Consider the following 23,880-nt stretch of genomic DNA (forward strand, 5'->3'; position numbering starts at 1 on the left):
TGGTGGCAAAATTTACCAAGCCAATGTCAGAGAAAAGCTGTAACCTTGGGAGTTTACTACAAGCCTGGAGTGGCCTGTATTAGTTTTTAGAATCCTTGCAGGCCCCCCACCTTCTGCACTCAAAGTGCCCAAATGGGGAATCAGTCCCAGAGCTCTAAGGAAAGGAAGTACTGCTCCAATAGGGCATCTCTACCCTTCACCAGTAAGGAGGGTAAGCACAGGGTACCATCAAGTTCAACCCTGCTATTGGCACCGAAGCACTCTGCTTAGCCATTGATGTCATCCTGCTCCTTAACCCAATGTAAGCAGTTCAGCTGGGGGTCCCAGTACCAGCAGTACTTTCAGTACTGAGCGAGCATCAGCACCTGGCATCTATAAAGCCTCCAGTATGCCCATCATCACTGGTATGGTCAGCTCCAGTTCCAGCAACTTCAGCTATGGAGATGGTACTGTGGTCCTTTCCGGTACCACAGGAGTTCTGATACTCGAGGGACCTCTTGGTGTCAGATGAACCAGAATCCCCATTGCTCTCTTGATACTGAGACCTTGGTCTCTGTGTGGCCATTCTGTGGCACGGGACTCTTCTCTGTCCTCATTGGCCACCCCCAAACCCATAGGCACGGACTTCTAATGGCGCCGGTGGGTGCTTGACCCTCTACTGCCCTGGCTCCGCCCCGACTCCACCCATGCCCCACCCCCATTACAACCCCTTCTCCAAAGTCTCCGCCCCTTCCCTGCCCCTATTCAACTCCTTTCTGCTTTCTTTGGATGAAAGTCTTACTCATCTGCAGTCCTGGATTGCAAATTATCAGGCAGTCATGGTCATATGCAACTTTACTAATTACAACAACAACATTTACTCACGGTCTTCATTGAACAGCTGTCACATGACTCCAGGGAGCAATTCCAGTCCATAGTTGTGGAGGGTAAGTTATTGGCCAGAATGGCTCCAAGAGACCTTAGACATGGCAGATACGACTGCCAGATCCATCTTCACATTGGTAGTTACGTGCAGGGTATCATGGCTCCAGCGTTTGGGGTTTCCGAGAAAGGTTCAGAATACAGTAGAGGGATTCCCCATTTGATGGTCATAAGCTTTTCCTGGAGACCTTGACTGACTCCCTGCATATGTTGAAGGACTCCAGGGCTACCCTATGCTCCTTGAACATTTACACATCTACGAGCAAGCAGCATTTTAGTGATCACAGACTGCCCAGAGGTTACACCTGGCTCAGTTCTCAGGGTACCATAGACCAGCAGAACCCCCCAGAAAGAGAGACAGGTTTCAGAGGAAGAGTGTTGCTCAGCTGCCCTTCATGTTCAAGCAGGCGTCATCTAAACCGTAGTTTTGATGGGTTTGAATCCTCCTGTTCCTCTGGATTTACAGCTGCACCCGTTAGCTTACCTCCCTCCCTTTGGGGACCTTCTTATCCATTCCCACACCTGGCGGAAATGGACCACCATGGACCAATGTGTCTGGGAGGGCATAATATCAGGCTACAGCATCCATTTCCTGTCACTCCCTCCCTTCAACCCCCCTTCTCTGACTCATAAGCTTCTATTGATGCAAGAGATGGGCTCTCCTTCAGCTAGGAGCAATAGAACTGGTTCCTTCCCCTTCGAGGGGCAGGGCATTCTACTTAAAATATTACCCAGTACCAGAGAAGGATGGAAGTTGAAGCTGGTCTTAGATCTAAGACCGATGAACAAGTTTGTGAAGCCTCAAAAGTTCAGGGTGGTGACTCTGGCAACTCATTCCTTCACTAGAGGAAGGGAATTGATTTTTTGTCCCTTATCCAACAAGTCACCTACTTCTACATAACTAGGGCCCTACCAAATTCACAGCCATGAAAAACATGTCACAGACTGAAATCTGGTCTCCTCCGTGAAATCTGGTCTTTTGCAAGGTTATTGTAGGGGGGTTGTGGTATTGCCACCCTTACTTCTGACCTGTCTTCAGAGCTGGATGGCCGGAGACCAGCTGCTGCAGGACAGATGACAGTACCATACCATCCATCCTTACTTCTCTGCTGCTGCTGGCAGCAGTGACACTGACTTCAGAGCTGGGCTCCCAGCCAGCAGCCACCGCTCTCTGGCCGCCCAGCTCTGAAGGCAGCACCGCCACCAGCAGCAGTGCAGAAATAAGGGTGGCAATACTGCGACCCCCCTACAATAACATTGCAATCTCCCCACCCCCGCCCCCACAATCCCCTTTTGGGCCAGGACCCCTACATTTACACCACTGTGAAATTTCAGATTTAAATATCTGAAATCATGAAATTTATGATTTTTAAAATCCTATGACCATGAAATTGACCAAAATGGACCATGAATTTGGTAGGGCACTACACATAACAATATATCCATCGCATAGGAAATACCTGCTATTCACAGTAGGCCAAGATCATTTCCAGCACTGAATGCTCCCCTTCAGCCTATCCTCGGCTCCAAGGATATTTTCAAAGGTTCTAGAGGTAGTGGTGGCTTACCTTAGACAAGAAGCAATCCTTGTCTTCCTGTACCTCGGCAACTGGCTACTCAAAGGCTGTTCCTTCAAGGCAGTGTTATCATCCACTTAGAAGACCATTGATCTGGTCCAAGAGTTCGGCCTTCAGCTGAATATAAAGAATACATGCTAGTACCAGTACAAAGGATACAGTTTATAGGGACATACTTGAACTCAGTGACAGCCATAGCATACCTCCTTTTAGATAGTTTTGTGACCTTGTCAGGACAGGTAGGGACAATTCAGGGAAGCCCACGGACCACAATAAGGAACTATCTTCAACTCTTGGGCCATATGTCAGCCTGCACCTTTGTGACCAGTTGTGCAAGGCTGGGCCTTTGTTGCTTCCAGGGTTGGCTAAGAACTGCTTAGTCTCCAACCAAGGACACCATGGACAGGTGGGTCCCCGGACACATAAAGAACTCTCTAAACTGGTAGATGGACCAACTCCACATCTGTACAGGCATCCCTTCTGTCGCCCAAACCCACCAGTGATTCTAACAAAGTGGCTGCAAAAACAATGAGGAGTCCTTGTGGCACCTTAGAGACTAACAAATTTAATTGGGCATAAGCTTTCGTGGGCTAAAACCCAGTTAATCAGATGCATGGAGTGAATTCCACCGGGATTTCAACAATTTCTGCCCCACCATCAACCTCAGCCTGGACCAGTCCACACAAGAGATCCACTTTCTGGACACTACAGTGCAAATAAATGATGGTCACATAAACACCACCCTATACCGGAAACTTACTGACCACTATACTTACCTACATGCCTCCAGCTTTCATCCAGACCACATCACACAATCCATTGTCTACAGCCAAGCTCTAAGATACAACGGCATTTGCTCCGATTGGACAGACAGAGACAAACACCTACAGGATCTCTATCAAGCATTCTTAAAACTACAATACTCACCTGGATTGACAGAGCCAGAAGGGTATCCAGAAGTCACCTACTACAGGACAGGTCCATCAAAGAAAGTAACAGAACGCCACTAGCCGTCACTTACAGTCCCCGACTAAAACCTCTCCAGCACATCATCAAGGATCTACAACCTATCCTGAAGGACGATCCCTCACTCTCACAGACCTTGGGAGACAGGCCATTCCTCGCTTACAGGCAGCCCCCCAACCTGAAGCAAATACCAGCAACTACACACCACACAACACGCACACTAACCCAGGAACCAATCCCTGCAACAAACCCCATTGCCAATTGTAAGAGGTCAGACTCACACCTGTGGCGCCTCCTGCTGGTCACCTAGGAAATAAACTCAATCCAGCCCAGAGCATCCTCTGTAGGCCAGTGATCCACCTTGTTGTCTGCGCTGGCCCCCACGTCCCTCCCAGAACCCCAGTGCCCCTTGCTCCAGGTGCTGCCCCCTGGCAGTACCCACACACACTGGATCTCCCCTCCCAGGGGAACCCCCACCCACTAACCCCACCTCGCCTCAGTGTAAGGCTACTGCCAATCATCATCTAGCCCCATGCCCGGGGCAGACTGCAGTATCAGCCACTCATCACTGGCAAGGAGAGTTTGGACCTGCTGCCTTGGCCTACCCCTGGTCTGCCCTCTGCAACCCCCAGTATCCCTTGGCCCAATGCTAGGCCGCAGCCTGGGGCTTTCCAGGCTGGAGCTCCTCAGCCCTGCTCTACTCAGGTACTCTGTCTTAGCTCCCTGCAGCCAGGCCCATCTCTCTCTGAAGGCAGAGAGAGACTCTGTGAGGCTCCTGGCTCCCAGCCTCTTTATACAGGCCAGCTGGGGCCTGATTGGGGCGTGGCCCAGCTGCGGCTACTTCACCAATCAGCCTAGGTAGCTTTTCTTCCACAGCCCCAGCCCTCTGCAGGGCTGGCTTTAACCCTTCCTAGGCAGGAGCGGGTGTCCACCCTGCTACACCAACTCTGTCCGCATATCTATTCAAGGGACACCATCATAGGACCTAACCACATCAGCCACACCATCAGGGGCTCGTTCACCTGCACATCTACCAATGTGATATATGCCATCATGTGCCAGCAATGCCCCTCTGCCATGTACATTGGCCAAACTGGACAATCTCTATGCAAAAGAATAAATGGACACAAATCAGACATCAAGAATTGTAATATTCAAAAACCAGTAGGAGAACACTTCAATTTCCCTGGACACTCAATAACAGACTTAAAAGTGGCAATTCTTCAACAACAAAACTTCAAAAACGGACTCCAACAAGAAACTGCAAAGCTGGAATTAATTTGCAAACTGGACACCATCAAAATTAGGCCTGAATAAAGACTGGGAGTGGATGGGTCACTACAAAAAATAATTTCCCCTCTGCTGATACTCACACCTTCTTGTCAACTGTTGGAAATGGGCAACGTCCACTTTAATTGCATTGGCCTTGTTAGCACTGCAAAAGTAATTTTCCCTCCCTTGATATTCACCCCTTCTTGTCAACTGTTGAGAATAGGCCACTTACACCTTAATTGAATTTACCCACACCTTGACAACTGCCTAATAAAGGGCCGGTCCTGGGATCAGGTGTGGCGGCATCTCGATCTGGTTTGCTCCACCTGTCACGACCTGGGGCTGTAATAAACGAGAAAAAGTCAACCTTAATTCCAGTGCATTATACAGAGTTCATAGGAGTATCCTCGACTATAGTCAGCCCAGAGCCTTCCTCCCCGAGGTCCAGTTCCAAGCAATGGTGGACCTGATCTCGTGCATGCAAGCCCACGCTCTCACCACCACTCACATGTGCCTGCGATTGTTGGGCCATATGGCGGCCTGCACCTACATGGTCCAGCATGCGTGGTTCCGCCTTGGGCCCCTGCAGGTGTGGCTGGCATCAGCCTACGTTCCCAACAGACACAGTGTGGACCATGTAGTAAGGGTCCCGGACCACATACTGTCGTAAATCACATGGTGGCAGAATCCTGCATTGGTGTTGGAGGGAGTTCCCTTCGTAGCTTTGTCCCCGTCAGTGACCCTCATCTCCGATGCCTCAGACTTGGGATGGGGAGCCCATCTGGGCAATCTCAGCGTGCAGATGGTTGGTCAAGTCACGATCGCTCCCTACACATCAACGTTGGGGAGCTCAGAGCGGTTTGCCTGCCCTGACAAGCTTTCCTACCTCAAATAAGAAGCAGGGTGGTCCAAGTCCTGATGGATGATACAGCGGCCATAGGCGTGCGCACGGGCCGGATCCGGATCCGGACCGTGGGATTTGCCCCCCATGGTGCCGCAGGCCCTGCGCTGCTTTCAGAAGCAGCCATCAGGGCACCATGTCTCTGGGGTTGGGGGGTTGCTCCAGGCACTGCCTCCCGAAGCTCCCATTGGCCGGGAATGGGGAACCGTGGCCAATGGGAGCTTCAGGGGAGGTACCTGGAGGCGTGGCAAGGGCAGCGTGCAGAGCCCTGTGCCACCACTCCCCTCCCCTGGGGCTGTGCGGGGAGGTGGTGAGCGGCGTGGCATGGGGCCCTGGCAGGCAGGGAGCGCGCCACTGCGGGTAAGTGGTGCCGGGCCCGGCCGGAGCCCGAACCCCTCCTGCACCCCCCCCCGCCCTGCCCTGAGCCCCCTGCCTGCACCCAGTTGAGCTGGGCTCCCCTTCCCCAGGGCCGGGCTGGCTGCTTTAACAGCCCCATGTGCTCCCTGGCAGCCTCCCACCCGGCAGCACCAACACTGCCGCTTAAAGTGGCCCGTGGGGGTGCTGCCACATCTCCCCTCCCCCCCCCCAAGGCAGCTGCCCCGCTCCAGCGCCCAGGGCCCGAAACCCGCCTGCGGCTCCCCGCGCTGGCCGGGGGCCCGGGCACCACCCTGGGGAGGGGGGGAGGGGTCAGGCCGCCCCTGAGCCCAGCCCAGCTTAAGTGGGGCCCAGGAGGCAGCAGGCCCGGGGCAGGGGGCAAACCCGGCCCACAGGCCCCCCCGCAGCCCGGCTGCGAGCTCAGCTCCCCAGCGCTGTTCGGGGGCTCCGGCTTGGCACCCTCGGACTTGAGTCCAGCCGTGGGAGCAGCCCGGCCCCTCTGCGATCCACCCCGGCTGCCTCTGCCCGGCCTGACCCCAAGCGCCCAGCCCAGCCCCTTCTGCCCGGCCCCCGAGCCTGCCTGCCGGGATGAGGGAGCCCAGATCCCCAGCCCCGGGCCTGCCTGCAAACAGCCTACCCTCCTGCACCCCAACTCCCTGTCATGAGCTCCCTGCCCCCCAACCTCCTGCCCTGAGCCCCCTGCCCCCCAACTCCCTTCCCTGAGCCCCCTGCCTGCACCTCTCACCCCAACTCCCTGCCCTGAGCCCCCTTCTGCCCCCAACCCCCTGCCCTGAGCCCCCTCCCTGCACCTCGCACCCCAACTCCCTGCCCTGAGCCCCCTGCCTGCACCTCGCACCCCAACCCCCTGCCCCACAACTCCCTGCCCTGAGCCCCCTGCCTGCACCTTGCCCCGCAACCCCCTGCCCCGAGCCCCCTCCTGCCCCAACCCCCTGCCCTGAGCCCCCTGCCTGCACCTCGCACCCCAACCCCCTGCCCCACAACTCCCTGTCCTGAGTCCCCTGCCTGCACCTTGCACCCTAACCCCCTGTCCCACAACTCCCTGCCCGCACCTCGCACCCCAACCCCCTGTCCCACAACTCCCTGCCCACACCTCGCACCCCAACCCCCTGCCCCACAACTCCCTGCCCTGAGCCCCCTGCCTGCACCCTGTACCCCTCCTGCACCCCAACTCCCTGTCCTGAGCCCCCTGCCACACCCTGCACCCCAATCCCCTGCCCTGAGCCCCCTCCTGTACTCCGCACCCCTCCTGCACCCAACCCCCTTCCCTGAGCCCCCGCATACACCCCACATCCCTCCTCTGTCCCAATCCCTTGCCCTGAGCCCCTTCCTGCACACTGCACCCCTCCTGAAACCCAACCCCCTTCCCTGAGCCCCCTCATACACCCCATACCCCTCCTCTGCCTCTTGCCCTGAGCCCCTTCCTGCACACAGCACCCCCTCCCACACCTCGTCCTTTATGATGTTTGCCTTTAAAAAAAAAAATTCCCTGGGTGCACACCCTAATGAAATGTGCTGCGCACGCCTATGACAGCAGCTATGTTCTATATCAACAAGCAAGGTGGAGCCACATTGTCTGCCCTTTGCCAAGAAGCCCTCAGGCTCTGGGACTTCTGTGTGCAACACGACTTCCATCTCGTAGCTGCGCACCTCCTCAGGGCCAGGAACGCGTTGGCAGGTCGCCTCAGCAGGACCTTCTCATCTCACCACTAGTGGTCCCTCTATCCGGAAGTGGTTAGCATCATCCCCCAGAGGTGGGGGACTCTCCGTGTGGACCTGTTCGCATCTAGGGAAAACAGGAAATGCCAAGTTTTCTGCTCGATTCGGGGGATCGACAGAGGCTTCCTGATGGATGATTTTCTGCTCCTGTGGTCAGGGGCTCTGTTGTACGTCTTCCCTCCAGTGCAGTTAATTCACAGAGTCCTCATGAAGATCAAGCAGGACAGAGCGTGAGGGTTCAGCACGTTGCTGGACCTCTTAGTAGCTGCTGCGTTATAGCTCCAGCTCCAGCTGGACCTGCTGCTCCAAAGCCACGGCAGCCTTCTGCATCCGAACCTGGCGGCGCTGCACCTGACGGCTTGGCTGCTGCATGGTTAAATGTGTAAAAGCAGGAGTGCTTGGCCTGTGTCCAGCAGGTCCTGTCGGGCAGCAGAAAGCCCTCCACCAGAGTGATCTACCTGGCCAAATGGAAGAGGTTCGCCTGTAGGACCTCGGATAAAGGCATTGGGCCCAAGTGGGCCTCACTGTAGTTAATTCTGCACTCCTTTCTGCATCTCAAGCTCCAAGGCCTGTCCCTTTCCTTTATTAAGGTCCCCTTGGCTACTATCTCGGCCTTCCATCCGCCGCTTGAGGATAGGTCGGTTTTCTCCCAAGATATGACTGCCAGAGTCCTCAAGGGCCTCTGTTCACACGTCAGGGACCCTGTCCCTCCATGGGACCTGAATCTTGCACTGTCACGGCTTGCGGGACCCCCCTTCGAGCCTCTGGCTTCCTGCTCTCTCCTCCTCCTTTCCTGGAAGGTCGCGTTCTTGGTTGCAATAAAATCTGCCCGCAGGCTCTCTGAGATTAAGGCACTTACCTTGGAACTGCCCTATATTGTGTTTTACAAAGACAAGGTCCAGCTGTGGCCACACCTGGCTTTCCTGCCCAAGGTGGTCTTGTAGTTTCATACAGGCCAGGACGTTTACTTACCTGTCTTTTTTCCAAAGCTGCATAAGTTGGAGGAAGAGTGCAGTTGCATTCCCTAGACGTCAGGAGGGCGCTAGCTTTCTACATTGAAAGGACCAAACCATTCTGCAAGTCGACGCAATTGTTCGTCGCAGTGGCCGACAGGATGAAAGGTTGTCCTGTGTCTGCTCAAAGAATTTCTTCTTGGATCACTGCCTGCATTCGCTGCTGCTACGATCAGGCAAAGGTGCCTCCTCCGGTGATCGTAACCGCCCATCACCGCGTAACCGTAACCAGGGCGCAAGCCTCTTCGGCAGCTTTCCTAACCCAAGTGCCTATCCAGGACATCTGTAGGGTGGCCTCCTGGTCGTCCGTCCAGACGTTCATGTCCCATTACGTACTTACCTAGCAGGCCCGGGACGATGCTGGCTTCAGTAGAGCAGTGTTGCAAGCTGCAAGGCCGTGAGCTGTAAGCCCACCTCCGAGGATACTGCTTGTGAGTCACCTAGAATGGAATCAACATGAGCAAGCACTCGAAGAAGAAAAAACAGTTACCTATCTTTTCGTAACTGTTGTTCTTCGAGATGTGTTGCTCATGTCCATTCCATTACCCGCCCTCTTGCCTCTCTGTCAGAGTTGCTGACAAGAAGGAACTGAGAGGACGTAAGCTTGGTGGTACCTAATATACCAGTGCATGAGTACGGCACTCAAGGGGGCGCCACAGCCGGCCCTACAGATACCACTAAGGCAAAAATCTCTGATGATTGTACACGTGGGGGCGCACACACCTAGAATGGAATCGACATGAGCAACACATCTCGAAGAACAACAGTTACAAAAAGCTAGGTAACCATTGTTTTCTTTAATGGCTATTTTTTTCAGGCCTTATATTTCTGCAACCCTCTAGATCAGATGTCTTCAAATGTTGGTCACTAACCCTACCCTGCACCCTCCTGAGGTGCAATAAATTTCAAGAAATCTGACTAAGCAGGTTGATTTTAGAGGACTGAGAAAGAGCCCCCTTTAAACAGAAGTTATGATGCAACCTTGTCACTTCTGATGTGCATATTCCACTGTGCAAGCACTCAGGCAAATAAACTCACTTGCTCTGACTTCCCTGGCAAGCAAACACCAAACAGCCCTAGCCACGACAAAACCAAATTGGTGGTTTAAATTTGAGTGAATACCTGTGGACTTTTTTCTGCAGTATATGACCAACTCTACTGTCCAGGGATCACACTCATCCCTAAAATGCAGCTGTCTCTGGGGCATGGATCAAGAGAGTCACTCTACCCTAATGATGATAAGCAACACAAGGAAGGAAGTGAAGAACAGCTCCCAAATGAAACCGTAGGGGGAATCTTTGAACTCTTATGCTGTGCAGGAGGTGAAGAATTGGGTTCCAGGTGTTTGAAATGCACCCACTTCTATAGTACCTGAGTGCTTTTTGTCTCCACCATAACTTACTGGACCATGCCCTGATTTATCTGCACAGGGGACAGCAACTAGATGGAGACATGGTCATGCTGCCTTAGCCAATATATTTCAGAGTCCCCTGGTACACAAACTAGTTCTGTGCAACTGAGGTCTACATGAGTTCAAGTCTTACCTAGGTGTTCATTTTGCATACTTCCAGCATGCACCATGGTCATCAGGCACTGGGCCTCAGTTCCCCATCTGTGCAATAAGGGTAATAGCACTGCCCTGTCTCTGAGGGGTGTTACAAGGATAAATACATGAAAGATTGTGAGGCATTCAGATAAATACAGTAATGGAGGCCAGATAGGTACTTAGATCAAATTGGCAAAGAAAGCTCTTCCTTGTTCATCTGTAATTCAGCAGCCAGAGACCATTGCAACCTCTCTGCCATCATATAAAAGAGGACAGGACCTTGGGGCACGTGAGCACATCCCAGTGTGCCTCTTGAGCAATTTAAAATAGGGGGTTGTAGCTGCAGGTCACATGCTTGCTTCTAGTCATGTGACCTTCCGCAAACCAGTTAATAGGCTTCCTGCCTTTTAGGCAAGGATAGCAAATAGGAGAGACATAGGGCCATGGAAGTATGTGGCTATACTAGCCAGGAAGGGAGTATCCTGACCCCTCCCCGTGGGCAGATGTTGGGAAACCCCTGGGTGGTGGGTTGGAATTTATTTGGTTTTGGAATTCTTGTTTTAATTTAAAGCCAGCCCTGAGAAAGGACTTTGGATTAGATGGTTGTTGGGAACTTTATTCTACCTTTCAGGTCAGTGTTTGCCTGCTGGTTTACAGATGCCCACAATGACATTCTGACTGAAGCCTTCAGACAGTACTCAAGATGTCTTGCCCCAACTTCTCAATAACCTTCTCCAAAAGAAGAAGTTAGTGATAGGATGATGAGATAATCGACATCCGGATGTGATTTCTTGAGCAAATGGCTAATGACTTCTAGCTTGAGGGAAGCTGACTGCTAGAGATAACAATCTAAATCAATACCACCAGTCTAGCTCTTCTCTGGCTTATCTCCACTGGGTACTCCACAGTGGCACTTCAGGGCAGTACTGAGGGGAAGGATTATTCTCACAGGAAGCATTTACCAACCTTCCTTCTGTCCCATCTGTGTTAGGCCATCCTTGGATTAACTTTCAGATTTCTTTGGGTAACTCAAGGGAAAAAATTTCCCCTCTGGCATTTCTGGGGAGATCTAGGAGGATCAGAACATCTTGGGCTGTGTGAGCTCTTGTCTGCTGTAGATAGTAAAACCAGTTAAACTAGGATGATGCTCCAGCTGCCATCTCTGAAAACCAAACCAACCTGTTAGTCAGTTGGCTCCTCTAGTTTGACCAGCTCCCTCATCACAGAGGTTAAGTTTCCCTCCAGGTACTGATAACCTTATTATGCAGTCCAGCCCAGAGAAAGGTAAGAGATGTAGCATTGCATCACCCAAGCAAGGAAATCGTTGGGGTGTGAAAACAAGCTACCTATAACTGTCACCTCAGCCCTCAAGGTTAATGGCACAGCTTTGATTTGTGTATCTTTAGTCTGGTTGTATCTTTGTCAAGCGAGTTTTTGCCTAATTGTGAACCCACTTATTGATGAAAAGGTATAGCCAACTAATTGACTGTAGTTGCAGTTCATTGTTAAGAATGTTCAAGAGACCAAATAACCAAGCTCAGCCAAATGTAATGTCTAAGGATAAAGCAATACAGTACAGGAAAGAAGGAGTTAATACGTCAACAATCCTTTCCAGAAAATGAATTTTTGCAGTGTTTTTAGTTCACCTTACACAGAAGGTGTGCTTCTCAAATGGCCCGTTAAATTAGCCATCTTTTATCTAATGGCAGTTTACAAGTAACAGAGCAATGTTCATGTCACTTAAAGTTTAACTAGCCAGCCTGTGCCAGTTTTGTTTTTGGTGCCTCCCTGTACTTTCCCATCTTTTGTTTTGAATATTAAATTTGAAATGTTAAAGGGCATGAAGATACTCCTTAATACAAAGCATTTATACACCTTACGTTATTTCCTTACCACCTTGTACCTTTGTTTCATAACACTCATCCATCTAGCCTTTGACAGCTTCTGTATTTTCCTAAGGGCTTGTCTACACTTACTTATTCCCATGCCTAAGCTAAGCTGCTGACCTATACTTGTCCCTGGGCGTTGTGGGGTATATGCCTTAGCATAAATGAGCAAGAATAAGCATAGTGCAATTTAGCATGATTAGCCAGCACACACACACACACCTATATTATATTAGTACCATCTGCATAATACCTATTAATATGGTTTGTGTGTGTGTGTGTATATAACCTATATGCATTGGCTAACGTGCTTGAACTTTGTGGGTTTTAAAATTTATCTTTAATTGTTATTTTATTGCACTCATGCTCTGCTTAGGAGCAACTGTGAGAAAAGAAGCACAGAGGGAAACTGTCTGGAAAGCCAAGACTGAAGTATGAAGCAGAGTGAGAGAGGGAGAAATTCTACTGGAAAAAGGAGGGTGAAAAATGGAGCAGGGCAAGATAAATTCTAATGGCAGAATAATGGCGAAGGCATCCACTTGCACAAGTGTAGCTTTTGTGAGGCCTGGGGGATTCTATACCCCTAATGTAGAGCAGAGACTTCCATTTAGGAAGAAAATATTTTATAAGTGAACCTCCCTAGGGAGGAGGTGAGGAGTAATAGTTCAAGAACTCAGTCTAGATTCTGTCTTTCAGAATGCAAAATAACAGGTTTGCAAATCTTGTGCTGCCAAGGATTTTGCACCTATCAAGTCTTCCCTTATCACTGTTTTGTGTGAGTCAGGCCTGCCATAAGCAGCCATGGTGCCATTGTGTCTCTTCTAGATTTGGCCCACAAAGTGCTCCTCATGATCCGTCATTTCTCCATAACCTCCTGAAGGCTGTGTACTGAAGAGGAGCTCTGTGTGACTTGAAAGCTTGTCTCTTTCACCAACAGAAGTTAGTCTAATAAAAGATATTACCTTGCCCACCTTGTCTCTCTAGAGGTAGAAGTGACACGCTCAGTAATTATAGAGCTGGTAAAAATGAATTAGGTCACCACTTCTCCTTCCTCCACTTCTTTCCCTCCTGGCCAGTGCAGGTTTGTTCCCTACACTCTTCTCCAGGGATTCATCTAGTCCTTGTTTTAAATGTCCCGAACTATGGAGCTTCTCCTCTGGGGAGAGGATTCTACTGCCTAATACAGCTAAGCAATCTTCCTATGAGCAAGGATATCCTGAGATCCATCCTGAAATTTCCCCCCTTTCCTCAGTTTCACCTAGTCCTCCACCCTAAACATTTCCTCTCCCTCCTCAAAGTTAACAGCTTTCAGATACTTGATAATTTGCCTATCTCCCCTTCTTGAGTAACATACATTTCTTGTGAAAGTAAGATACTGATAGCTCAGCTGAGAGCCAATAATATTGCTTTATATATTCTCCCCACACAGCCCTGCCTGTGCCCCTCAATCCTGCCCTGAAACCCCCCCTGCTATTCCTGTCCTGGGCTCCCCACACAGCCCTGCCAATGTCCCTCAGTCCTGCCCTGCAGCCCCCTGCTATTCCAGTGCTGGGCTCCCCCCACAGCTCTGCCAATGCCCCTTGATCCTGAACTGCACTTTTCAGACCTGAGAGCCTGATGTAGAACTGCCACAGTTTAACTATTACATTGTGGAATAGTTTTTGCAAGGGACATGGTGGAAACACTACTGCTTAAATTATAAAACTAGGACTGAACATAGCCCTGGCGAACAGGGAACAATCCTTCATAGGACTCCTGGGACAGAAAGGATGTGTGACTTCATAAGCAACTCTAATTTTCTAGGAATCTGAATGCCAAATCCATGCACACAAATCGAAACAAAGGAAATCACTTAAATCAGACCTTCCTGGTATTTTTGCAGACTGTGCTAAGAATTTCAGAAAATACTAATCTGGTAGGGGAAATCAAACAATGTACATAGAGAGGGATGATTTTCACCACTAGTGCAGCAGTTTGAGTCGGGGCCCAGGTTGAGGGGACGGATTGCTCAGGAGGTTCTGAGCGTGGGAAATGAAACTCTTCATTTTGGGCAGTGGTTCAGAAGGGAGGCTGTTGCACTGAGGCAGGCCAAGTTTCTGATGAGCACTTTAGCTGTAAGGGTCAAGAGAGTTAACCTTTGATTTCTGGCTCAAGAAAGGACAGAGAGGGAGACTGAAGGAAGAAGAATGGACAAGCCAAGACACTGAAGGAGGTGAGATCATTGCACGTACTGGGCTAGTGTGTCAGGACCTCATGACATGTTGGTGTCTTTCAGAACAGTTGTACCTTACAACAGTAACAACTGAACCCTTTCTAACATGAACTGGATCCGCTTGTCTCCCTTGAATATTTTGCCTCTCTGGAGTGCAGGAACCCAGTTGTAATTAAGTGTAATTCAGCAGCAGGTGTGGCACATGAATTTTCAGCTTTAATTTGAGGACTGTGACTTCCTCTTGGCTGGAATGTGCAGTGAGAATATTGGCAAGCTGCCACATCTTGATAAGGACTCCTCCTCTTCCTCTAAAACCTTTACTTGATCCCATCATGATGAGAGGAGGAAAAGAAGTTTTTGCTGACATAGGATGCCCAAGGCTTAGGGGTAGGGTTTTAATTTTGGAAGCCATTCACATGTCTCATTGAGTTCATTGGATGTGAGCAAACTGTACTGAAAGAGAAGCTTCCCGGTGACCAGGCCAAAGAACATAAGAAACAGTGTGATCGGATATAAAAACATATTGAAAGTACACAAACTAAGGGATGCAAACAGCATGTTAAACTTTCAATTTCCAGACTATTGCAGCAAACTTTCATGCCAATGCACTGGATGCAGGTGATTTAACCTGAATACAGCAATAAAAACATCATTTGATTTTTATCTCCTCAACTTAAATAAGCAATGAAGTCCATATATTCTATTCTGTAGATCAGTTGCAGAAACACATTATTCAGAACAATGGAAGGATTTCTCAGCTGCACATATGTCATCTCTATGCAAATTCTTTTGCAATTTCTCTCATTTGGACTGAGCCATTCCGTTTGGTACTTTCCCTTGGCTAGATTTGTCATCTGTCCAGCTGCTCAAGAACTAGATACTTGTGTACATAATCCTGTCCTCCTCCATTATATTACCCTTTCCTTGTTCATAAAGGTATGCAGGTTAATTTTAGAGCAGGCACGTAGCACTTTCTCACACTTACCACACAGTACACACGTATTATGAAGAGATGCTAGTTGCTACCACAGAGGTAAAGCAGAGGCAAGATTTCCATTAGGTTTTCTCCCTACAACCTTGTAACTGCACCCACACCAGAATTGTGATCCACTTACCACAATTATGAGCTCAGGCTGGGATTGATCTTTTTCCCTTGAAAGTCTGAGGGAAATCAGTTAAGGTGTTTGGGAGATACTAGACTCCTAATATTGGGATGATCTCACTGTATAGCTATTTTCCAACAGAGTTGATGTCCCATCTTATCTCAAAAAATGGTTTGGCCTAGAAACTCCAAATGTGCTTTAATACAGTCCCTTAGGAGAGCTAGTATCTTTGCCTAGTTTCTGCCAGCTGTGTACTTCCTAAGCGGAGGGTCCTAGCTGTGAGCTAGATGGGGAATACAGGAGCTACAGGCAGTCTGCTAAGTCTTGTCTATACTAGCAAACATACTCATAACTCTCTACCAGTGCAGCTCCACCAGTAATAGCAATGATATTACAGCTTCCATTCTACAGACAGAACTTGGATATATGGCATCTAGACAGAGCTCAACTGTATGTCTGCTCAGAACAGTGTTAGATGATGGGCAAAAATGCCTGAGTCCTGCCTATGCTACAGGCGTTGGCAGCTGTTGTTACTATTGGTTGAGCTGCACGAGAGGTGAATTCTGGCTACGAAGTTTGCTAGTGTAAATGCAGCCCTGGTATGATAATTCTCTGCAGGGCTCTGTAACAGTCTGGCTTTTTCACTGTTCTTAATTTGTTCTTTCAGGTGATTCATATATTGGTGCTTTAGGTGTTGGTTAAGTACCTTCAGCATTGTTTGGTTTGAGGCGAGGTTGTTTGCATCACTGGTTAGGAAGCTATAATCTGGGAGTGATGTTACATCGGGTGGCTCATGTTTTCATTTGTATTTAATTTTTAATCCCCTAGTGCAGGGAGTATTTGCTGCATTGACAAAGTTGTGTATTCTTTTCTGTGTGTTGATTAGGAGTGGGAACTTAGCTAGTTCTCTGCAGCCAGTGTTACTCTATGTACATATGAGCTCTCTTTCACTCACACACACACACTATACATACTGTACTTACACACATAATGTATATACTCTTTGGTTCTGGCAAATTCAGAGAGAAAAGGCCTGAGTTTAAGTGGTTTTTCCAGCTTTCCAGAACTCGTTCATCTCCATTCCAGTCCAGAATAAGCTCCCTTCACAGGTTAAATCTGAACTCCCTACCCTCCCTTCTACAGCCCTTGATTGGTGGATTGTCTTCCATAGGTGACTGGGCAAGGAGTCTTCTTTAGAGTCACACCCCTGACAGAATGAGGCTATAAAGCTGGTACCACATAAACTGAGAGCCAGAGAGAAAGCAGCTTAGACTCTGTTCCTCTCTCTCCCCCCCAACTTGAATCCTAGCTCAGAGGCTCCCAGGTAGCTCACTTTGGGGTGGCGCTTGTGGCAGGTCCCTACAGAGATGTGGCTCCTTCTCCTCAGCACCCTAGCCCTACTCCTCCAATCTGCTGTCACGGATGACCCTGTCCCGTAAGTTACTGTGGGGTTAGGGATTGGCTCCAGCTCTTTGACTGTGGAGAGGAGGAGGAAGAGGGCAAGGGGTTGGGAGGAAGGAGCAAGTTACTGTGGGGGGAAGCAGAGGGCACTTTGGTGGCTAGAGGCATTACAAATGCCCAGGGTAGATTGAGGGGGCAGATTGTTGGGGATGAGATGAGAAGTGGGAGTAAGGAGGTTGGGACAAATATTTGAGGGTGATGGTTAGGGGTGGGTGTGATGATAATGGCTGGCAGATGAGAAAGAGGGAATATCAATTGACACAGTCAGGGAAGCAGGGAAGCGGTTAGATATGAGGGATCAGGAATGGTACTTGGTTGGAAAGGGGGAATGGGTAGGTAGAGGAGGGACAGTTTGTTGGAGGAAGGGACAAGTGACTGGAGGTGCACATGGGCAGTTGTGAATGCTGTGAGGGAGTCTGTAGGGAGTGGGGAAATAAAGGCAGGTTTTCCAAGACCCCTAAGTGGAGTAAGATGAGGCGAGGCAGGAGAGAGAAGAAGCTGGAGCATTTTTATGGTTCAGCATGTGGGGGGACAGAGAAAGCTGTTGGAAGTCTGGTGTCCGTGCTGGGTGGAGACTCCCTGACTAAATCAGTTGAGTTATAAGACCAGGTCTGGGGTCTCTTGCTCCTTGATTCCTGGCATTTCTCTCCCTTCCCTTGTTCTTTACACCTCCAAAGTGGAGGTGAAATGTTCATATTGACACCGTCTCCTTTACCTCCCCACCCCCGTCCCCATCTGTCTCTTCATGAGATATCCTCTGTGACACCACTGGCTGTTGCTAGGGAGATAGTTAGGGTGTCACAAAGGGCAGGTAATTCTTAGGCAAAGAATTGCAGGGTGTGGGAGTGAGTCCCAGCTAGAGATAGTTTTCTTTGTGTTTGGTTTCCCATATCTCTCCCTCTGTCCAATCCTTGTGTTTCTTCGCTGAGAAGTACTGTGATAATGGAAGATGGTTGCACAGAGAAAGTTGACCGAGGTACAGCCAGGGCTGGCTCCAGGCACTAGCCAAGTAAGCTGGTGCTTGGGGCGGCAGATTGTACGAGGCGGCATTCGGCCCAATCCTAGGGCGGCACGGCCGTTTTTTTTTTTGTTCCGCTCCGGCCGCCCTGTAGGGGGCGGTGGTGCGGAGGAAGGGAGCACCCTGCAGCAAGCCCGGCAGGGCAGCCGCATCCTTCCCTCTCATCCCACTGTGGCGCTGACAGCGCCCCACTGAAGCCCTGGCTGCCCCCTTCTCTCTCTCCCCGGCTAGCCGGGGCACCAGCGCAGGGAGTCTCCCTGCACCCTGGCTCCGGCCGCGCTGCAAGTGTGTGTGTTTGTTTTCTTTTTTGCTTGGGGCGGCAAAAAAGCCAGAGCCGGCCCTGGGTACAGCAGCCCTATAAGACATGTTGTCATGCAGTGCAACATTGCCACCAGTAGCCAGGGAGACTATTGTGATGTCACAGAGGGCGACAGAATCTGGTAAAGGGCTACTTTGATTGGAAAGCAGAAACCAAGACTGATAAAGGCAGCCTCAACCCCCCTTGAGAGAGAGTAGAGATTTTCCAAGCCTCCCCCAGTGATGGATGGGTGTGTCTCCCTGTGGAGGCTGCTAGAAGGTGTTGCTGTGATGCACCTGACTACCTCCTGTAGATCCCCAGGAAGGGGTGACACCTGAGAAACCGAGGGAGCATGGTGGGGGATAGAAACTCAGCCTGTCTCCTCTGCCAGGGAAGGAAGCTTCTGCATAAAGCAACTCTAAGTTCACAAGCAGCCAGCTAGGTCGGAATAGTTTATCAGTCAATCAGAGAACTTGATTCCCTGGGAATGTTTTAAAAGCAACACACATGGCTAAATCCTTCCCTCTGATTCTTTCTCTCTCCCTGCTCAAGGAACTATGTGGTTGTGCTGCCAGCGCGGCTGAGCTATCCCTCCATGGAGAAGGTCTGCATGGACTTGAGTAACGTGAAGAGCTCCATGCTGCTCACTATCACCCTGGAGACCAAGATCAAGACCTACAAGCTGCTGGATAGGTTCGTCTGGGAGAGGAGACAGCTCAACTGCTTCAGCTTCCCAGTAAGTGTCTATGGAACTTGCAAATAGTTAGATGCAAGTGTGCTTGTGGAGCTTCCTCACTGCTTGGCTTGGCTGATGCACCTGTTTGAAGATGTTTACTGGTGTGACTGGTATAGAAGGGCATGCCTTGGTATTCAAATACCTGTTGTGACATACCAGAGTACAATTCAGACTTCTGTGCAGCTGCGTAACCCTGCCCTGCAACCTTGGGTGCTTTACAGTACTTTGCAGCAGTAGCTCCCACCTGGTTGCTCAGAAACAGCCTTCCATTACACAAGCCACACCCTGAGTGTCTGTGTGTAAGTGCAGCCTGCCAGCCACACTTGGGTTACACTTTGGCTCTCACCAGCCTTGTAGATCCCCAGGAAGGGGTGACACTGCAGGGTGAGCGTAACACACCCCCAGTCTTAGATTTTGCCCCAGAAATCTATGTCCTGTACTGCCCAGCCCTCTCCTGGACAGGGCTGGCTCCAGGCACCAGTTCAGCAAGCAGATGCTTGGGGCAGCAAGTCGGGCTCTTCGGCGGCGGGTCCCTCGGTCCTTCTCGGAGGGAAGGACCTGCCGCTGAATTGCCGTCGAAGAAGAAAGCGGTGCGGTGGAGCTGCTGCCGATCGCGACTTTTTTTTTTTTTTTTTCCCCCCCACCGCTTGGGGCGGCAAAAACCCGGGAGCCGGCCCTGCTCCTGGACTATACAAGCTATTTTAGGTCTGTTATTTCTTTAAAAGGAATAATATGCACACAACTTGCCACTCCAAATGGAGTTTCCCATACACTTCAATTTCTACATTCTGGAGTAGATAAAACAAGTTTATTAATTACATAGAGATTTTAAGTGAGTACACGTAGTGAGGCATAAAAGTCAGAAATGGTTACAAGAAAGATAAAATGCAACAGGTGCCTAACTTAACCAACTATGTTAAAATCAAAGCTTTGTTTGTTTTTGTTTTTTCCCCACCACATGCTTTCAGCAGTCTTACTGACCAAACTCGTGAGGTCAGGACCACTCCCCCTAGTCCAACAGCTGTGTCCTTTATCCCTTCAGGTGCAGTGAAGCAATGGGAAGAGAGGGGGGTGCCTTGTGGCTTGGCTCGGCTCGGGCCCGGCCCCCCGGCTTGGGTCCGGCCCGGCCCCAGCCCGAGCCGAGGGGGCCGGGCCGGGTCCGAGCCAAGCCGCACCAAGCCGCGGGGGCTGGGCCGGACCCAAGCCTTGGGGGCTGGGCCCGGCCCGAGCCGAGCTGAGCCGAGGGAGCCGGGCCGGAGCGGAGCCAAGCCGCGGGGGCCGGGACGGAGCTGAGCCGCGGGGGCCGGGCCGGCACGCTCGGCCAGAACCAGGGCTGACGCCCCAGGGCTGGGGCTGCTGGGGCTGGAGGTGCTTGGCCAGGGCCAGACTGGGCCGCGCCGTGCCTCCCCGGAGCGCTTCTCACGTCCCCCTCCCACACCCCTGACTCAGCTTACCAGGTGCTGCCTGCCCGCCCCTGCTTCTTTTCAGACTTCCCGCGACCCTCTGATTCGTGGGAAGCAGGGGCGGGGGAGGAGCAGGGGGCGGAGCGTTCAGGGGAGGGGAGGAGGGGGAAGTGAGCTGGGGGCGGGGTGGAGAGCTGTGGCGCGGGGCCCTCTTGGCACGGGGCCCAATTCAGCTGAATCAGCCTAAAGCCGGCCCTGCTGTTGACTCATATTTAGCTTGTGATCCAGTGTGGCCCCCAGATCCCTTTCTGGAGTACTCCTTCCTAGGTAGTCAGTTCCCATTTTGTATTTGTGCAACTGATTGTTCCTTCTTAAGTGGAGTACTTCAGACCGTTTCTCCAATGTATCCAGATCATTTTGAATTTTAATCCTATCCTCCAAAGCATTTGCAACCCCTCCCAGCTTGGTATCGTCCGCAAACTCTATAAGTTTACTCTCTGTCATTATCTAAATCATTGATGAAGATATTGAAGAGATCTGGACCCAGGACTGATCCCAGTGGACCCCACTTGATATACACCCACTTCATGTATGGGGGGCAATGAGGAAGTTGAATGAAACCATTTTATTTTCGTGTGTGTATGTTCTCATTGTTGCCCAAAGACAGCCCCAAAATTCAGTTCTAGAAGCCTGCAAGCAGGATCCTCGCTAGTTGTACAGAGCAGTGCACTGACAGGGTGTGCACACACATTCACTAACAGGTGTGGTTAATGAGCAAGTCCAGTAATAATAAGGCCCCCAGGGAAAGGGTTTTATTATAAAGGGTGGTGGTAAATGATAGATAAGAAAGCTGAGCAATGGGCTCATGATCATGTGCCCACTGAGTCAGCTCTAGTTAACCCCCCTCCCCTCCCCTCCCGCCCAATGAATACAAGGAGAGAGAGCAATGGTGCTGGTTTGCAGCAGTGCAAGACTGCTCTGTGCTTTGCCAATCATTGAAGAGCAAGCTGTTACTCTTGGTCTCTTATCCCCTAGGGTGACCAGACAGAAAGTGTGAAAAATCAGGACGGGGGGTGGGGTGGGTGGGTAATAGGAGCCTATATAAGAAAGACCCAAAAATCAGGATATCTGGTCACCCTATTTCCCCCCACTCATTAATGCGGAGTAACTGAAGTGTAATGGTCTCTGGGAGGAAGGCAGCGCATGATGTTGATGTCACTGGCAGGGTGGAGCTGGGCTGTCTGGGGCATTTAATGAAGTAGGTATTGTGTTGATTATTAGTGCTCACAGATTCCCTTTGTGTGTTCCTCCTCTTCCCACCTCATGCCTGGCAGCTCCCAGCACATGCCCTAGTATTTGATACTGCTCTAGGTGTGTGTAGGGTTACCGTATTTCAACACTGAAAAAAGAGGACACTCCACGGGGGTCCTGGCCCCACCCCTTCCCCAAAGTTCCTGCCCCAACTCTGCCCCCCCCCCCCCCCCCGAGCACCCTGCATTCCCCCTCCTCCCTCCCGCTCTGATCTTGGTTGGAGGTTGCTAAGTGCTTCCCTGCTCCCCACTTGCCCTGCACCCCCTGCCCCTGCAGCCTCTGAGACCCCTGCTCCCCACTCGCCCTGCAGCCTCTGCGCCCCCTGCCTGCCCTGCCCCTGTGCCCTCCTGCCCCTGCAGCCTCTATGCCCCTACCTGCCCTGCTCCTCCTCGCCCTGCAACCTCTGCGCCCCCTGCCTGCCGTGTCCCCCCGCTCACCCGGCAGCCTCTGCCTGGCGGGGGCTTCAGACGCTCAGCGGTGACCGGGGCGGCGTGGGTCCCTGCAGCCCCGGCTGCAGCCTCCTTCCTGCCACCGCCGAGCACATTCCCCGGCCTGTTGTCCACGCCGGAAACAGCTCTGTGGCGCTGGGGCCACAGAACAGGTCCCCCAGTGGCCAGGGGGTCCCCGCCCGCAAGGGAAGCCTGAGCGCTCCCCCCCCCCCCCCGAGCTTGCTACAATGTAGCCGGGGCAGCTGGGCTGCGCTGCGGACCCGGCAGATCATGCTGGGGCTGGGCAGACCCTGGCTTATGCCTCCCTATTTCCCTGGACATGTCTGGCTTTTTGGAAATTCTCCTCGGACGGGGATTTGAGCACCAAAAAGCCAGACATGTCCGGGAAAATCCGGACGTATGGTAACCCTAGGTGTGTGTTCATTTTGATGCTTGGTGAAGGAGCCACAGGCTGGTAACTATTGTCTTGTTCTGTCCATTGAACAATGACAACGGTGAAATCTGTGCAGCTATTGGCTCTAGTGAAGCCCTAACTCAGCACATCTTTAATTTGATAAATACCCTTCACCCAGCAATAACCTGAGGGAGATAGCTGGAGCCCACTTTCACCAGCTTCTTGACACTTCCACAGTATGTAACATAGGGTTACCATATTTAACAAATAAAAAAAGAGGACCCTCCATGGGGCCCTGGCCCTGCCCATTTCCCCACCCCCAGCCACGCCCTAACTCCGCCCCCTCCTCCCTCCCACTCCCAGCCACGCGAAAAGGGCTGCCCGAGTGCTACCGGCTTCACAGTTTGCTGGGCAGCCCCCAGACCCTGCGCCCCCGGCCGGCGCTTCCCCAGCGCAGCTGGAGCCCAGGAGGGGAAGCGCCCAGCCAGGGGCGCAGGGTCTGGAGGCTGCCCGGCAAACCGTGAAGCCGGTAGCGCTATGGGCTTCAGGCAACCCCTATGCCTCCGGACCCTGCGCCCCCAGCCGGGCACTTCCCTTCCCAGGCTCCGGCGGTGCAGGGTCCGGAGGCATGGGGGCTGCCCGAAGCAGGTAGCGCTCGGGCAGCTCGGCTCTTAAACAGAGCCAAAGAGTCAGGGGAGGAGCAGAGCCGCCGCGGGAGGGGAAGTGCCCGGCCGGCATTTTCCTGCACATGTTTGGCTTTTTGGCAATTCCCCCCGGACGGGGGTTTGATTGCTGAAAAGCCGGACATGTCCGGGAAAAAAACGGACGTATGGTAACCTTCTGTAACAAATCTATATGCAGCACCTAGGAGCTACAACTACCATATAAGTTACACTCTCGTGTGTGTTCTTGGAGCTGAAGGAGCTCCAAGAACACAGACCTCTTCAGCTAAAGGAGAAATCACTCAGCTGGCCGCAGAAGTAGGTTCCTTATCTCCTCTGTGGATTACTCATTAGTGGGCAATGTGATCATTAATTTCCTCCACCAAGGATTGTGCCTAATTCTCCTAATGTTGTTTCCTGTGTACCCCAGGTCCCACCTCCTTCAGGGGGCACTGAGGAAGTCGCTACCATTCAGCTGTCTGGAGGTGGGGGCAAGAGCAAGATAGCTGAGAAGAAACAAGTCCTGATTCAGAGGGCCAGCAACAGCACTTTTGTGCAGACTGACAAGCCCATCTATATGCCAGGACAGTTGGGTAAGAAGGGATCTGCCCTGAGGGATTTCCTTTCTCTGTGTTTGTG

At 51.4% G+C, this 23,880-nt stretch overlaps 1 protein-coding gene across 5 annotated transcripts in view; it reads left to right on the top strand.

Moving 5' to 3' along the window:
• The window catches only part of LOC101943388 (alpha-2-macroglobulin-like protein 1), an 85,304-nt gene that overhangs the window by 31,649 nt on the left and 29,775 nt on the right, over positions 1-23,880 (top strand). For 2 of the 5 annotated variants that reach the window (XM_008173622.4, XM_042845538.2), the window contains 2 exons: positions 18,839-19,022; positions 23,672-23,834. In XM_008173622.4, the coding sequence (XP_008171844.2) occupies positions 18,882-19,022; positions 23,672-23,834 (304 nt within the window). In that variant the 5' untranslated portion in view covers positions 18,839-18,881. Of the gene's footprint in view, positions 1-5,876; positions 5,998-14,348; positions 14,407-16,339; positions 16,945-18,838; positions 19,023-23,671; positions 23,835-23,880 lie in introns of those variants that run through there. The other 3 variants (XM_065584569.1, XM_065584576.1, XM_024110159.3) reach the window with 3 other exon arrangements.

Source organism: Chrysemys picta, chromosome 1 (genome assembly GCF_011386835.1).
Source record: "Chrysemys picta bellii isolate R12L10 chromosome 1, ASM1138683v2, whole genome shotgun sequence".
Lineage (NCBI taxonomy): Eukaryota > Metazoa > Chordata > Testudines > Emydidae > Chrysemys > Chrysemys picta.